A 17507-nucleotide genomic window follows, 5' to 3' on the forward strand; every position below is an offset into this window, starting at 1 on the left:
GCATCCCATATCTATTCCCCTCAAATATTATCCAATTGATTTAAAACTTATAACAGCAGTTCTTGGAGCTACTCTCATTATGTAGAAATAGTTATTTTACTTTTATCTCTTTATTTCTCAAAGTTGGCACAGGGATGCATTTTTGGGCAATATGGATTTCCAGCCTGCCAAAATATGCACCCCTCTCTATTCCCTTCAAATATTATCCTATTGATTTAAAACTTATACCAGCATTTCTTGGAGCTACTCTCATTATGTAGAAATAGTTATTTCATTCTTAACTCTTTAATTCTTCAAATTAGCACAGGGGTGCGTTTTTGGGCAATATCTCCAGCCTGCCAAAATATGCACCCCTCTCTATTCCCTTCAAATATTATCCTATTGATTTAAAACTTATACCAGCATTTCTTGGAGCTACTCTCATTATGTAGAAATAGTTAATTCATTCTTAACTCTTTATTTCTCAAAGTTGGCACAGGGATGCATTTTTGGGCAATATGGATTTCCAGCCTGCCAAAATATGACGTTTTTTTGTAATTTCTTTTTTTTCCCTCTGATTCGCCGCTCTGTCGCTTTTTTTTCTCTCTGCGCTCTTCGTCTGTGCTGCAGAGGGTAGCTCCAAGAAATGCTGGTATAAGTTTTAAATCAATAGGATAATATTTGAAGGGAATAGAGAGGGGTGCATATTTTGGCAGGCTGGAAATTTGCCCAAAAACGCACCCCTGTGCTAATTTGAAGAATTAAAGAGTTAAGAATGAAATAACTATTTCTACATAATGAGAGTAGCTCCAAGAAATGCTGGTATAAGTTTTAAATCAATAGGATAATATTTGAAGGGAATAGAGAGGGGTGCATATTTTGGCAGGCTGGAGATATTGCCCAAAAACGCACCCCTGTGCTAATTTGAAGAATTAAAGAGTTAAGAATGAAATAACTATTTCTACATAATGAGAGTAGCTCCAAGAAATGCTGGTATAAGTTTTAAATCAATAGGATAATATTTGAAGGGAATAGAGAGGGGTGCATATTTTGGCAGGCTGGAGATATTGCCCAAAAACGCACCCCTGTGCTAATTTGAAGAATTAAAGAGTTAAGAATGAAATAACTATTTCTACATAATGAGAGTAGCTCCAAGAAATGCTGGTATAAGTTTTAAATCAATAGGATAATATTTGAAGGGAATAGAGAGGGGTGCATATTTTGGCAGGCTGGAGATATTGCCCAAAAACGCACCCCTGTGCTAATTTGAAGAATTAAAGAGTTAAGAATGAAATAACTATTTCTACATAATGAGAGTAGCTCCAAGAAATGCTGGTATAAGTTTTAAATCAATAGGATAATATTTGAAGGGAATAGAGAGGGGTGCATATTTTGGCAGGCTGGAGATATTGCCCAAAAACGCACCCCTGTGCTAATTTGAAGAATTAAAGAGTTAAGAATGAAATAACTATTTCTACATAATGAGAGTAGCTCCAAGAAATGCTGGTATAAGTTTTAAATCAATAGGATAATATTTGAAGGGAATAGAGAGGGGTGCATATTTTGGCAGGCTGGAAATCCATATTGCCCAAAAATGCATCCCTGTGCCAACTTTGAGAAATAAAGAGATAAAAGTAAAATAACTATTTCTACATAATGAGAGTAGCTCCAAGAACTGCTGTTATAAGTTTTAAATCAATTGGATAATATTTGAGGGGAATAGATATGGGATGCATATTTTGGCAGGCTGGAAATCCATATTGTCCAAAAATGCATCCCTGTGCTAATTTAAAGAATTCAAGAGTTAATAGTGAAATATTTTTTTCTACATAATCTGAGTAGTTCCAAGAACTGCTGGTACATGTTTTATATCGATAGGATAATATTTGTGGGGAATAAAGAAGGGATGCATATTGTGGCAGGCTCAAAATCTATATTGCCAAAACATGCATCCCTGTGCTAATTGGGGGAAATAAAGAGTTGAAATGATTTAATCTCTTCTACGTAATTACACTTGTTCTCTGAGCTAATGCTATAAGTTTCATATCAACAAGACGGATGCCAATATTTTCAGGCTCATAAATTAAGTTGCATTTCCTCCTACATTAACAGACTAGAAGTGAAGCATGATATAAAATGTTCTACATAATGGGTCTCTGTTGTAATGCTTTTGAGCTATTATGATATCAAAAGACAAAGCAGAGAATTTCAAACCATTTGCGGAGAACGTTTACAACAGACACGGACTGAAAAAAAGTTCGACTCATATGTGTCAATAAAAGTGTAAAAACCGTATTTATTTCAAATAATTTGCGAAATAAAACCCACCGTATTAGGGATTACATGGTTAGGAAACGTGATAATGTTACAAATATCTTAAAAATTTCCTCTTCGGTCATATTTTTATCCGTTTCCTCGTCAATATGCGAGAGCTTAGAGCGATGCGCGCTCCCGCGACAGGGGATGCAAATTTGGGCAGGGGGGCTTTTCTGGGCATAACACCTGGTCCCCTTCTTCTGCTTGATCCTTCTGTCCCGTAAGGTGGTGAACCAAAAGTTCAGACCGGAACCTGGGGTCACCGAACACATATTTAATTAAATAAAGACGAACACTTACACTGGCAAAGTCCCGGAGGATAATCTCAGAAGGCAACGGGGGGAAAAAACATGGAAAACTGACGGATAAACCAATGGAGGAAAAAAAAAGGAAAAAAAAGATGATGGGCAGGTTTTAAATACGCCAAGGAAGAGAAGAGAGTTACGGTGGCCGACAGGTGCAAATGCGCAGCAACAGAGAAAACATGCAAACAAAAAAAGAGACGCAAACAAAAAGCAAATGAAATATAGAAAACAAAAAAAAAAGACGCAAACAAAAAGCAAATGAAATGCAGCAAACAAAAGAAAAGATGCAATCAAAAAGTGCTGAACACGGAAGTGCTCCAGACCAGTAGAGGGAGTCGAACAAAAAACAGCTGTGTCCAAATTTAGGGTCCGCATCCTTTAAAACGGGTATTCAGAAAAGCAGCAATGGCGGCAAAATTATTTTTTACTGGATTACACTTAAAATTACACAAAATGATTTTAGGCGAGATTGTAGATGTATAGATCTCAAATATCTGCTCGGTTCATCAACGACGTTTTCGGAGATGTCTGCTCCCGCTGCATTAACAGCCAGCTCCCCTCGCCAGCTGTCAGTTGACCGGGCGCTCCAGGTTCGGTACATCGAGAGAAAAAGCTTGTCTCCCGGCAAATCGTTTTAAAAACTCCCTATAGTTTTCCTCTATGACTGGAGGTGAAACAGAGATGTTAAGCCAGGTAATAGTGTAGTGGTTATAAAACTATTTTAGATAACTAAAAGGGAAAACAAGATCTAGTGATCTGCGATCGGTCTTTCAAGTTCAGCGCTACAGGTCGATACAGTAAAAAGTAGCCTAAGTTTAATTAAGTTTATAATGTATTTTCTTTAATGTTGCTTTTCCGGTTATGTTTGTTTATAATCCTTGAACAGTTCGACCTTTTCAGATTTTAAGTTTTAAGAGTTTGTTAATCGTTCGAGTCTCGATTGGTTTTGTCTGATCGGATGTAAGGGAGCGCGACGCTTCTGCTCCTCCATTACAACACTGGAGACGAGAGCAGTAACATCGTGTCCGTCTTTTCATTATTCCCCTTTACAGGTAAAGCAACTTACATATAAGGTGTGACTTTAAAGCTATTTAGAATGTTTGTTGAATGAACAGGGAGCGTTGTGGTGGCTGTAATAATTATAGGTTTTTTTGAAAGAGCTACTATACTCACCTTAGCTTCTTGGCTAGCTGCGTTCTGTGTGTGCTAGCTGTGTGTCTGCTAGGTTTGTTTTAGTGTGGCAGCATATGTGACAGTGTAATGTCTGAAACTGTTTTGAAATATCATTACAACACTGGAGATGAGAGCAGTAACATCGTGTCCGTGTGTTCATTATTCCCCTTTACAGGGGCGTAACAATAGCTGTAAAAAGATTTTTGGTTCACTAAAGTATTTAATTTAGTGAAATAGCTAAGCCTTCAAACATAAGTTTTACTTAACTGTAATGTCTTACATCCTGAGATCTGGAGAGTATTTGAAAATGAATAATTTGCTTACATTCCTTGTTTAAACATTTTAGAATCAGACAGATTTATTTTTTTCTATGGAATAGCCTTTATTACAAAAGGTGAAGAATGTTACAGAAATAAAGAGTAAAAAAACAAACTTCGAGTCCGTTTTTTTTTCTTCGGCGCTCTGTGTTTCACGTTGTCACGGTTGCTAAGCAACATAACGCCTAGATGGAAGCTAGGCAGCTAGCCGAAGGCTACAGCTCATAGACAATAAATACGTTGACGCCTTATGGAGCGTTGCGTCGTACGTAACAGCGTCCGCCATCTTCTATGTGGCAGCAGGGCAATCGGAGCTCCTTAAGTCCTGTGCTGCTAGTGATGGGCAAATGAAACCTCATGAAGCAATGAACTTTTCCAGCCCTTTCCTTTGCAAAAAGGTTCGTTACTCGATGCTTCATTCATGACTCACTAGTGACATCTGCTGGTGAAACTTAACAGCTTTGTCACTCAGTTGGATCATACTTCCAAAAATTAGTAAATGCAATATTGTCACGTTTTCATCAAACTCATATTTAGTAACAGGAGAATCAATTAAACCATATTTAATTGTCATATGTTATAATTATTAAAATGATTTGTAGCCAATCTAATCCTGGTATATGTTGAATGTCAGTGGTTGTGTTGGGTTTTCTTTTATGTCAGACTGATTTGACAATAAAGACATTTGATGTTTTAGTGTCTTGGGAGTGCAGTGCCTGTTGGGGCATTCACTTTTTCTTGAATTTATAATTGGCTCTGATCCCTTATATTTGGCTAGATGTTGAATTTTAGTTCTGCAACACCATTAAATCTGTTTCTGCTGTGCAAGACTGATATACATTTGCTAATCAAACTACAAATAATAGTGGAACTTTGCAGAAGGTGAGAAATTGGGAGGTGGAGGGTTAATTATTGTTATCTAAGAATTTTATTGTTAGCGATCATCTCAAAGTATTCCCACATGTCAGAGATTTTCCTCTTACTGGCTCCATTTCAGACAATTAATCAAGTTTACTTCTGTAGCACATTTCAGCAACAATGCAGTTCATAAAATCACAAAAATATAAAGTCATAAAAAAAACAATCTACAATTGAGAAAACCAGTAACAGACATTACATTTTGATGAGTGCCATCATCAATACACATCAAATATGTTGGTCAATGTTCATTTTATTTTGGCCACTGAAGACAAATATTCTCTGATGCGAGACCAAAAGGACAACAACCCATGTTGCAGCACGGCTCATAGCGCTTTTATTTTGAAAACCGACACGCAAAATGAAGCAGTCATGTGACCCATGCAATGCCAGGCCTCGTTTGTTGCCAGTCACGTGGTTTTCAGCAAGATGACAAGCCACGAAGCGGGGCTTCATCGGACACGCCCCCTTTTTACTCCAAGCCTGGATTCAGATAGCCCATCACTATCCTGTGCTGTCTGGACTTGTTTCAACCGTTTTACGAAACAAATTGGATTCATTGGCATTACTTTTCACAGGTAAGGATGAAAGATCAGAATTACTTGACTTTGCAGTCAGAAATTCGCTTCTAAACAACCGAAAAATATTTCCTATGTAGCTAAATTGGCCCGAAATAACCGCTGATGGCGTAACAGCAAACGTTTTCATGCTGTTTACTAATGAGAGAGCTGATGAAAAACCGCTGTTAGAAGGGAAGTTCATTAAAAACCAGGGGATTTTGTGAGGAAAGATCAGTCAGGATCAGAGCTGGAACTGCTCTTCTTCAGTCTCCGTTTCCCAGCTCAGCTTCACCATGTCGGTATTTAGCTATTAAGATGCTAGAGTCGGAGCCCAACATGCTGAAAATGTTTTTTTCTGAATGTGAAAGAAACGTATATGTATTTTCCATTTCACTTTTTTTTGGATAATTTCTCTTTTTTTCTCTTTTATTCGTGGCTTTAGCCTGTGTACCAGGACGTCTCAGAAGTCATTGGAGTTCTCCCAGTGTGACCAGCAGACTGAAGCCCTGCCTGTGACCAGTGTTCCCTGTATAATAAATAAATGTTTTATTCTTTCACTTTGTGTATTTTTAAATATATCAATCTGAAGTATTAGTGTTTTAACGTAGCTTATGTAATGAAATAAAAATAATTTACTCTGTTAGAATTATTTTCACTCTTTGCTGTCAATAGCAGAGTTGACATACTGTAATATTTTGTCTCTGTAAAAAAGTAAGAAAAATATGTAGTTTAATGATTGACTTATAAATCTAAAGGCATTTCTTAAAAATGTACACAAAATAAATACGAGAAAATGTGTCTTGAAACGTTAAATGCACATTAAATTATTGAATTATGTAAATATGTTATTTAATTAAACACTAAAAGTTTCTGTTCATCAATGTCAATATAAAAATAAGAATCATTTCTAGCAAATAAAACTTTGTGCTCATTATTCAGAAATGCCCCAAAACAAATAATCACATCAAAAGTTAGAAACTGTCTGATCATTTCTTTGATTGCCAAATATGTTAATGTGTGTGAGAAAATGTGTCAATGACAGGAATTAACTTAAAATACTTTGTAGAACGGCAATTTCTGAAGTTCGGTCCTTTTACTTGTATTAGCTTACTGGCACATATTCCACATTCAATATGGCGGACGCTGTTACGCATCGCAGCGACGGGCTGACCCGCTCCATGAGGCGTCTACGTATTTATGTCTATGCTACAGTTTCTCTCTTCTGGTCGTCCATATTCGTGGCCTTCGAAGGACCCGTCTTCCGTAGATCGGGCCGTTTCTCACATAGACATAAAAGGACAGAAGCCTAATGGACCGCTCTCGTCTCATCAATACATATTTATATAAATGTAAACATAATGATAAATACTGAATAATATTAAGCTATACATGTTTAGCACACACACACTTCTATGTATATAGAAATAGATCTGACAGAGTGAAATAAATAGTAGCCATTGCCACCTGTGTAAACTTTGCTGGTGAATGTTATAACGTAATATGATTTTTATAATATATATTGTTTCATTTCTATAATAGGCTCTTGTATCAGATATCCAAGTCAATGTTAGAAAATAACTGAAACTTTTAAAGATAATCTCGGTTAGCTTTCATAGCGCTATACCAGCTAGCATTAGCTGGTATTTCGCCAGTGGGCATAAATACAGTATATTCTAATCACAAAATATACATAATAATATGTCCATCTTACTTGTCGAGCCCTCACGTCAATAGTCCGTCGATCTGATCAACAATACCCCGCAGTACTTGGGCATCGTCTGCTGTTTTGGTCGAGCAAAGCAGGAGGGTATTTTGTTTGCGTCTTTTTTTGTTTGCTGCATTTCATTTGTTTGCGTTTCTTTTTTTGTTTGCATGTTTTCTCTGTTGCAGCGCATTTGCACCTGTCGACCACCGTAGAGAGCGGCATGGAAACCAGAGACTAATCAGAGGTAAGCAGAGGCAGCTGGAGAAGATAGCAATCAGAGAGACGGAGATGTGAAACAGCTGGAAAGGGAAGCATACTAAACCAGCACGCACAAACACTTAGAAGAATTAAAACCGGATCCCAGCAAATCAACAGGAAAATATGACCAAGCTGAAGCTCAAACACCTAAGAATTGTGGCACAAACTCTCACAATGAGAAAAGAGCAACGTCCAACATTCAGGTGTTTAATTTGTGAATTTATTCTAAACAATTTTTCTTCAAGTAGTTCTTTTTAATTTGAAAGAATTGCTTTACTAGGGACCTAATTTCTCACACAGCACATCTATAAACAAGAAAGACGAGAATAAAAAAAATCTATTTCAATTGACTGTCAAAGTTGTTATGCAGGTGAGTTGAGTTGATGGCTCTGTTTGACTCATCTTGTGCTACTTTCACAGTGTTGTTCACGTTAGAGTTCCTTCGCTTGGTTTCCTCTCCCTTAACTTCCACTTCATCCACTGACTGCTTCCTGCTCTGTCTTGATATGAACCACACTTGACCTCAGCCATGCTAGAGGTTTTCACACGAGTTCAGCCTCCCCTGGGATTACGCAACCTCTCGCTAACTACACTGGCTGCCATTATATGACGGCATGTTCGTCCTGTCTGTACGCCGGCAATAAAATGGCTAAGAAACATTTAATATATGGACTGATTTTCCATAATTTCGCTTATGTATATAATGTGCAGTGTTTTTTGTCACTAACTGTGTGTGTATCGTGTTTTGTGTGCGGAGGAGCGATAAGAAACGGCAGAGAACAGACTCGAGGTGAGGCAGGCAGTTCTCTTGCCTCACCGCTGGGGGCGCTCATGTTCCCAGATATTGTGACTGCACAACTGCAGAGTAAGACACAGTGAGCTAGCCATGGAGCTAGCCACACAGTAAATAAGTAAAGTACAGCGATATATTTGTTTTCTTCTCTCTTCCGACGTCAACATGAAAGACTGCATTTCTACACTTAAACAGTTTTCTAAAGTGGATTTTCAATTGAAGCAGGAGATGATAACTAAAGGAAGACCAACACGGAGCTTAAAGTTTTACTTCGAGACAGTTTGATGATTCTCAAACGGAGTAGAAAGACTTGGCTTTGGATGAACGGATAGTTTTGTGCAGAATTAGGGGTGCATGGATTTCATTGATACGTAAAGGTAAGAAAGCAATAAGATGTTTTTGTTTAGTTTTTTAATTTAATGTGCGTTTTGTGGGCTAGAGTTAATGTTTAAATAATTCAGTAAAGTAGAAGCGGTAGCTAATCTACCACAGCAATTATTTATTAATAAAAAATGAAGCTTAAAACGTACTACAACAACAGACTAAATGTTCTGTACTGTGTGCAAAATTATTGAATGTTTGTTGGTGTTAAATCCTAAAACATGAAGTGGCATTGTTGTCAGTTGCTATGGCAACGAGTCTGCGTAGCTTGGCGAATACAGATCACTTTGCTGTGGATCATTGCACGAAATTAATACCTACATTTTTAAGTTTCACTGAGTTAACGCGGCTATGGATGACATGTAAAAGATTAGTCTTTTTGCCCCCCAGCGTTGTGTGCATGCGCAAAATTTCCGTAGGTCCAATAACATGCATGGTGTCTAAGTCATAAGTCAGTGCCTCATCAGCAATGAACCTCACCGCACGTCGCTGTGATATACATATATAACTGCTGGCTCCTTGTCAGAGAGAGAAAAGTAAGCAGTCGTCACTAGTTTGCATCAAAATAACCTGCACATGTGAGGAAAGTGCTGCTAGGAATGATGAGTTTCCTGGATCATCCGAGCGTCAGGATGATCCACTTTTATTCCTTTTATTTCTTAAAATGTTTTTGTATTAAATGTAATTTTCTTTGTATGTCACAGTTGTATGCCACTTTGTGTTGGTCTAAATTCCAAAGTGTGTGGTTGCAATGTGACAAAATATGGGAAGGTTGGAGGACTACAAATCCTTTTTTTAAGCCACTGAAGTTGTCATTTGTGTAAACTCAAAGCCAGTTCAGCCCATGAGTTTAGGGTAACTTTTCTGTCCAAGGAATTAAGTGGTGATTACCAGGTGGAATAAATGATCAGGTGTTGGACTGAAAACAAGTGGAGGGTCAGCCACAGTCCAAAAATAACCGAAGAACTTTGAATAACTTTTATAAAGTCTGGGGAGCTATTTGATCAAGACTTGCGTAAAGAAATCCAAAAATATCGATGGCTCTTGACTTTTTCCAGAAAGTTGTATATCACTGCAGGATTTAAAAAAATAACTTGACAAACTGAGTGAGTCTTCATCAGGGGCTTTCCTCTCAAAGGAAGCTTTAGCAGCCTGCCGATCCCGCTCTGCACATCCAAGATTGCCTTTTTCTCCAAAGAGAAAAAAAAAAAATGAATAAAAGTCTACATGGAGTCTCAGTGGAGAGTACACACTCATCCTCTTCAAACCTTTCAGATCCTGATTCACAAATTAAAGCAGCAGAGGATTGAGACCATATCGCTGCTGATTGAAGTATAAAGACCATTTTTGTTAGCAAGTGACATCTGGCAAGATAGAGATGCTTATACAATTTAGGAAACAAGACCCATTTTGTATCTCTTGTAAAGATTGTAGCATATATGATTAAAAACCATCATATAAACTTCATTGAGTTTTGGTAATTAGCTAGGTAGTATTTCACCAAGAACAATGCTGCTAGCTCTCCGTTTTTGCTGCAGACTGCTTCCATACTTAGCGAAAAAAAAGTGTAAATAAAGAGCATCTGTATAGAAGTATAGATCATTGAAGTGACCCTGGCCTTGTGCTTTCTGGAGTTAATTTAGAAACGTATAAAACACACATTGTTCTGTGTGTGTCGGCGCTCTGAAAAGCCTGTCCTGATGTAGTTAATTATTCAGGCTACCTGTCAATGAAAGCATAACCAATTTCAGTCAAAAGCTTGCATAAGAAGTAAAGTGCAAGGTCTCCATCTGCAGAAAAGTGTAATTTAACGGCGAGCTAAAGTATGGAGCTGCAAAGACAAAGGAACCGGGGTTTGTTCGAATAAAAATATGGTGTCATCTCAACGTGCGATTTAAAGTTCAACTTGATGACTCAAAAGTTGATCAACTATAAGGAGTGGATGTGAATGCAAAGGTAAAAATTAAACTTTATGTTGAAATATTTGTAAGGTTTAAAATTTGAAAGGGCAAAGAGGACAGTTGACCGACTGAATGGAGCGTGAAAAAGTACCTTGATCCATACGTTGTCCCTTTACTTTTGGCTTCAAAGGGAGACTTTCTTAAAATCTTTACAACATGCTTGATCGATATTTCTGCATGACCTCAAATTTTTAGCTCTTTATTCTTTATTCAAAACTTATTCTTAAAAGGAATATGTTTTGTTTCTTTATGTAGCTATGGATCATTCAGACATAAAACAGCAGATAAACCACTGTTGAGTCTACAAATGACAGAATCAATTTTACATTTGTGACCACTACTTTAGTTTAAAATATACCGGATAACACATTGCAATTCAAACAACAAGATCATGGTCGAATTCAATTGTTGATCTCTTGTATCGTGGATGACCTTTAAGTACATTTTTATGTGCGCCTCCAACCAACTTCGTGAACTCAGCTTTCAGACGGTAACGATCATCTGGACTTTAACAAATTGGCAACAAGGAAGTCTGTTTATATGAGTCAAACCACCAGCTTTGAAAACACGTATCTTTTTATGCAACTAAAGACCAATGAAAGCAATATTAAGTAATTTACTATAATGAAATTAACAAAAAAAGTGTGAAATTAAAGTTTGAAAAAATTGCTAAAATTTTTCATATACTGGATTCAATTTATGGTGCCAGTTTATAATGTCTATCAAAACAAAAGAGGAAAAAAAGGTTAATTCAGTCCGATGATACATTCCATATGAACCTAGTTATCAAACAATGCAGTTAAAACTACAGTAATATTTATTAAAAAAAGTATATTTTTACACATTTGTTGAAATTGTCATTATGTTGTTACAGTATAAGACACTCTGAAAAGCTAGCTAGCTCCTCTAACTTTTCCCAGTGCTGCCAGTAATAACTGCAGGAATACACCACCCAGTAAGAAACAACTAGTGAGAGCCAGGAGGAGGATCTTAGCGCTGTCAATCAGCTTTATGCTAAGCTACTGCTGATTCACCACAGCACAGCCTGCCATGAATGCTAAAGCTAGTTAGCATGGCCACTGATGACAGACGGCGGATCAATGGTTTTCCTCTAACAGTAGGTTCTTTTCCACCATTAGGACTTTGTGCAGCGCATACACAAAGATGATTGACAGCACTAAGACCCTCCCCTCACTGGTTGTTTTTGGCTTCAATAGTAGCACTGGGAGGAGCTTGATTGTTTTCCACAGATCATCTATTTAATACCACACTGTCACAACATGGTGACAGTTTTAATAAATATGGATAAAACACGTTTTTGTAAAATATTTTAAGTTCAGTTTACTATTCAAATTGGTTAAAAAGTTTTCTATCAAAGGAAATCCAGCAGATTTCATTGAGTCACTGACTTGCAGCATGACTTCCTCTCTACAGTAGAGAGGAAAAGCTCCCCGTTAACAGTAAGAAACCTTCAGCAGAACCAAAACCTGGCCGAGTGCGAACAACATAAGGAAGCACTGACAGAGGAATGCTTCCTATGTTCAGAAAAAAAACAAACAAAAACTAAAGAAGTAGTAATGGCAGCAGCAGCTTGTTGAGTGGCCTCATCTATAACTAACATCTAACGCTCATATCCACGCACAGAAGCCACTCAGTTTCAGGCAACTTATTTTATATCAAAAAACATATTCAACAAATTGTGTTGCTTAATGAACCTTGGCGAACTCGCAGGTGAAAGGGATTAGACTGTATGATTAAAATTTCCCCCGCAGTCCTTTCATTACCTCTTGGTGTATTGCAGTCTGGACAAAAGAGGATGAAAATTGTGGGAAAATAAAAGTTTTGATAGAAATTAGTTGAATTTAGTTGCGGCGACGGCACATTCACATCAAATCCTTAATCGTTTTTGCAAATAAATGACATTGACATTACACCTGTCGGAGCGCCAACTTGTTTTCCGTTCCACTCTGTTTTTCCTTCCTTCTCTTTCTCGGCTTTTGTTTGAAAAAAAAAATAAAAATACAACTTTTTTCAAAAATAAGCTCGACCCTATTTGCTCTTAATTTTTCCACATAAAAAGATTTGAGTGAATACATTTGAATCTATTGTATTAATTTAATACGCGACTAATGTTAAAAAATGTTTTCCTCCTTCCTTTCTTTCTTTCTTTCTTTCTTTCTTTCTTTCTTTCTTCATTTTGCATTCTGAACACCGTTAATTCATCGGCCCAACTTCTTTTTTTCCACTGCATTCAGATGAATTGTGAGAAAAACACCGGAGTTATTTAGCGAGGTCGTTCCGATGCTAAACCGATGGGTTCGAGGTGAAAGCTCTCCTGCGCTGCGTCACCTTCACTTCTTTAATGAAACTGCACACGCCTCTCCCTTCAGAAGTTAATGAAGTTCAGCCGCGTAAGAGGAGAGTTTTTGGTCATGACACGTGTACGGAGACATAATAGATTGTTTCAATTCAAGCTTTTCAAGTCGGGAGACAAAGAAAACACAGCGCGTCCTTGTCGTTTCAGGCGAAAACGCAGCCTCGCGCGAACACAATCGTTCGGTTGGACGAGATCTGCGCACCTTGAACCGCTTCTCACAGGTTACATCGGGAATTAATTATCAAGAATATATCAGGTGTTAATTAAAGGTGGACTGAGATTAATTATGAAATGCAAATTACAACTGAACTCATGGAAAGTGCTTACAGATTTAGGTCACTCCAGTACAAGACGGCTAAATTTCAGAATATTGAAGACAATGGGGGTTTCTCCACCGCGTTTAAGGCCATGCTAAGAGTGAAGGCCGTTCTCTGAATGCTGACTGTTATTTGTTTTATTTTAATAAAGACCAGCTGAGGCTCGTCGCCGTCTGCATGAATTACAACAGAAGCTAAACAGAGAAAAAAAAAAAAAAAAAACTGTCCTGCAGAAGAGTCAGTTTGTCATTTTTTCAACACTTGCTTTAAAAGTTTTCAGCCACTCATCACAGCTTGAACGTCATTCATTTGGGGCTTAAAAATTCACTTCTTAGGGTGAAGCGATTGTACGACAACTGCAATGACCTGGAACGTGGATTAAAAGATTAGAATTGCACATTCTCGCCTCAAAATCAACACATTCGGCTTAACTAAGATTTGTGACAGATAAAAACTGAGCTTCTGAGCATAATAACAAAAGTTTTGCTTGGAAGAGTCAAGGTGAGATTTTCAGACTAAAGAACGAGGTACTAGCTGTTTTGCCGCCAGTCTTATCAAATGCTTAAAGATGAACATAATGAGAAAGATGGAGAACACTGAAACCTGGATAAATCTATGCGTCTGGCCACAGCTAGTCGCTTTGGACAATGATCCTATACTTACAGTAAAACCAACACAAGCTAGGCTAACACGTAGCTTCTGCTCTGACTTCTTTTTTTATGGGTTATGCATAAAATCCAGTTCCTTTCAAGAAAATCTAACCAATGTAAATGAACTCGACCTAATATACTAAAACAAACGTCTGTTTTTTTTGTGGCAAATGTGAATCTGTGAACAAAGCTTCAATGTGGCGTTCCTCAAGGCTTCATTCTTGGGCCCATTTTCAAATGTTCCCTCTAGCTGTGACAACACATCCCACCTTCACTTTCTGGGACAGAATTTTCTTTGCTTACTGCAAAAAAAAAGAGAGAGAAGTAACAGATTTTGGTCCTAAAAATACAAGTACAGATTCATGTCAAAAACTGCTGTTAGCTTTTAAATGAAAAAGAAAACCCAGCACTACTGCGGCTTTTAAACTAGTTTTTATTGCTCATCTTTTCCCCAAAAAGATATGTTTCTTTGTCTTGATTTTAAACTTTATTTAAGCCAAGTTTAAAATCAAGACAGACAATAAAAAATAAAATAAAATAAAGCACACAAAAAGACTCCAAGACACTTTAAATATATTTTATTTAGTATATCTGGAGTATGTGCCAACATTAACTAGACAAAAAAGGTCATCAGTAACATCACAGCATTAATAATTCTGCTGAATCTCAATGCTTTTCCAAGGCTTTGTGGTTTTTAATGTGGGAAAAAGAAAAAACATTAAAAAAGGGCAGAAAGGTGGTGCTTTTCAGTCAGCAGACTGAAAAGGTAAGAAAAACAAAGGCCCCTTTCATGGCGGATTAAAAATAATAAAGGTGTTGCTTTCATTACCATGACACAGAAAACTATCTCTAAACTGAACTGGTGTCTGTTGTTTGAGCGTAAAGTCTGCTTATGTTAAAGCTGATGTAATGTCATACAGATGGCCCACAGCTGTTAGAAAAGTAGATATATACTTTTCTAACATATATTTGCTATATATATTTTCTGACTGAAAGTTTTAATTTGCGATAATAATTTTGCCAACTGTTACCAGAAAATGACCAGGATCATACACTGATTTTCTTTCAAATGTAAAGTCTGCATATATAAAGCTGTGAAGGAATTATTTTCCCCTTATAGACTTAATTTTATTGTTACCATTTTAGGTTAAAGGGTCACAGAGGTCCAGGTTGGTCTGGGTAGTTTGGCTTCATCATAAAGTGAAACTTTGGTCCTCATTTGATTTTTTTAGGCTAATCATTGACCTTAACCTGCTGAAAGTACAATACAATATATTTTTAAAATTCTTCTCTCCAACACTGCAAAAAAATATCGTTGAGACCAAACAAAGGTATATTTTTTCTTCACAACTGAAATCAACTTTCCAAATCCAAGCCTGATTTTTGGCATTTATAATAAATTTTTAAAGAACCAAGTTTTGAGTTTTTATGGTCTGTAACCTTCCAAACTAACACCGGTAAATGTTTGAACTACATACAATTGTGTTTATTCTGTCTTTATAAAATATGAGAATCACTTTTTTAATTGTTTTTGGAATAAGGGCCTCTTGGTTACAATGTGGATAAAATGAATCAAATTGATTAATAAGTTGAAGCGATGAAGAGTCTAGGGTTTTATTCTGAGCTCATGTGAGAGGAACCTGCTTGGGAAATTACTTCCTCCCTAACAATAACTTCAGAGCTTTGATAAAAAAAAAAATATGAGGAAACCATACATTAAACTAGCTTAAACTGAAATAAAGTACAGTTGAATTTTTTTCTTTTTACCGTTATGAGCTTATTTTGCAATACATTAGTGCTGCTTCTGAAGACTAAAATCATGAGACTGATGCCTGTCTTGGTCTGTGGCTTCTGAAGGTTTCAGAGACGAAATGAGTCTCTGAAACGAGCGGCCATGACAGTCAGAGGCAGATGAACGCCATCGCCTCGGAGGCGGATTGAAAAAGGTGTCGAGTGAGAAACGTGGAGACGTCCTTCCATCCCAAAACGCAGCGCATGATCCTTCTCTTCATTCGTGGAGAGTTGGTGAGCTCGCTGATTCCCAACAGTCAAACAAATGTGTTGCGCACATACCTCTGAGAGCGACTGGTCTCTGACGGCAAAATGTCACAGAACACACAGAGGCAAAAAAAACAAACATCCATTGGCATCTTTTTCTTTTTTTTTTTTTCTCCGTTGGGTTTGAAGAGAAACATTTGTCCTGGACCAGAAGCACAAATAGGAGCTTGCTTTCTTTTTTTTTGGCAAATATCAAATGACAACTTAAAGTTGCTGAGGTAATAAATGAAAGCACAGGGAAACCAGGCACAGAAGACGAGCAGTTACTCACAGGAGGAAACTTTGACATTCACTTGAAGGCCGTGCTCAGCAAAGCGAGACCCCGCCGGCCACTCGTGGTCTTTTTGCAAAGTTGTTTACTGTCTCTGATCTTTTGAGTCAATTCTGAGGATTTCTGAATTATCCAAAAATAATAATAACAAAAAAAACATGGCAGAGCATCTGCTTCACAAGATGGAGATTGAGACAGCGAAGCTCGGACTGCACGAAGTCCGGGACACCGTCTTGGGATACGAGCTCCTCCGTGTCTCGTCGACCGAGTCTTTTTAAATGAACAAATTCTCAAATAAAGTATGTAACAATTGTTACCCAGTTGTTAATGCAGTGCATGTGGACGTACTTGACCCTGAAGGCTTTCGTAAGTGCTCATGGTTTGGTGTCAGATGTCCCCGTGAGTAAACGTCTGGACAACAGGAGGACGCCGGACGTGTCACTGAGCCTGCTGAGATCGCCTCTCCTCCAGACAGCGGCAGACCCACATGGACACCACCTCGGCATTCCCGTCGTTGTACTGGATTATAAAGGAATGGTCCTGCAGAAACAGGAACAAGCAGGAAAACAACGGCAGCTTAGAAAGGACTGACGGAAAAACGTCTTCGGGAGAGATGCAAGCATTTCATGAGTTGACATTTCCACTAGAAAACAGACCAAAATGACCTTGTGAGATTGTGTGCTTTTTTTGCAGTGTAAGGCTTTAGAAGTTACACTGGTTTAGTTTTATTTTGAAATGACAGTCCGAGTTTCACTAAATATCTGCGCATGACCTCCACAGTAACGCTTAGGGGGTAAAATAACGGGTTGGTTGTAAAATCAAAGGTAATGAGCTTCCTCACAAAAACAAAGACACGTCTAGCAGCCATTAGGTTTCTTTCACTAAACTCCACATTATTATTTTTTATTATTGAACAGACGGGAGTCGCAAACGTTATTAGGCCTTTATGCAGAAGGGTGTGAGATTTGTGCTTATCCCCAAATATGGACCACGAAATGTTGATAAAATCCAAATAAAGTAAACAAGAACAGCAATAAAACCTGTTAAATATTAATGCGCGACAGATTTGAAGCGACGGCGTCCCAGAGAACATCCTGGGTTTAACGACCTTCTTGAGCTGTATCAAGACATAAACCGAGATGTGTAATAAAAATAATAATAATAAACA

At 37.6% G+C, this 17507-nt stretch overlaps 2 protein-coding genes across 3 annotated transcripts in view; both read right to left on the minus strand.

Moving 5' to 3' along the window:
- LOC103462106 (SKI family transcriptional corepressor 1 homolog-B) overlaps window positions 1-10040 on the minus strand; it is a 31426-nt gene extending 21386 nt beyond the window's left edge. Inside the window, exon 1 of the mRNA XM_081605060.1 lies at window positions 7280-10040. The gene's annotated coding sequence lies outside the window, so the exon portion shown is untranslated. The remainder of the gene's footprint in view (window positions 1-7279) is intronic.
- Window positions 10041-14571: 4531 nt separating this feature from the next.
- map2k5 (mitogen-activated protein kinase kinase 5) overlaps window positions 14572-17507 on the minus strand; it is a 55278-nt gene continuing 52342 nt past the window's right edge. For both annotated transcript variants that reach the window (XM_081605065.1, XM_008404628.3), the window contains exon 22: window positions 14572-16879. In XM_081605065.1, the coding sequence (XP_081461191.1) occupies window positions 16778-16879 (102 nt within the window). In that variant the 3' untranslated portion in view covers window positions 14572-16777. The remainder of the gene's footprint in view (window positions 16880-17507) is intronic.

The sequence above is a fragment of the Poecilia reticulata genome, chromosome 3, assembly GCF_904066995.2.
Source record: "Poecilia reticulata chromosome 3, P_reticulata-male-v2, whole genome shotgun sequence".
In the NCBI taxonomy this organism is placed as follows: Eukaryota; Metazoa; Chordata; class Actinopteri; order Cyprinodontiformes; family Poeciliidae; genus Poecilia; species Poecilia reticulata.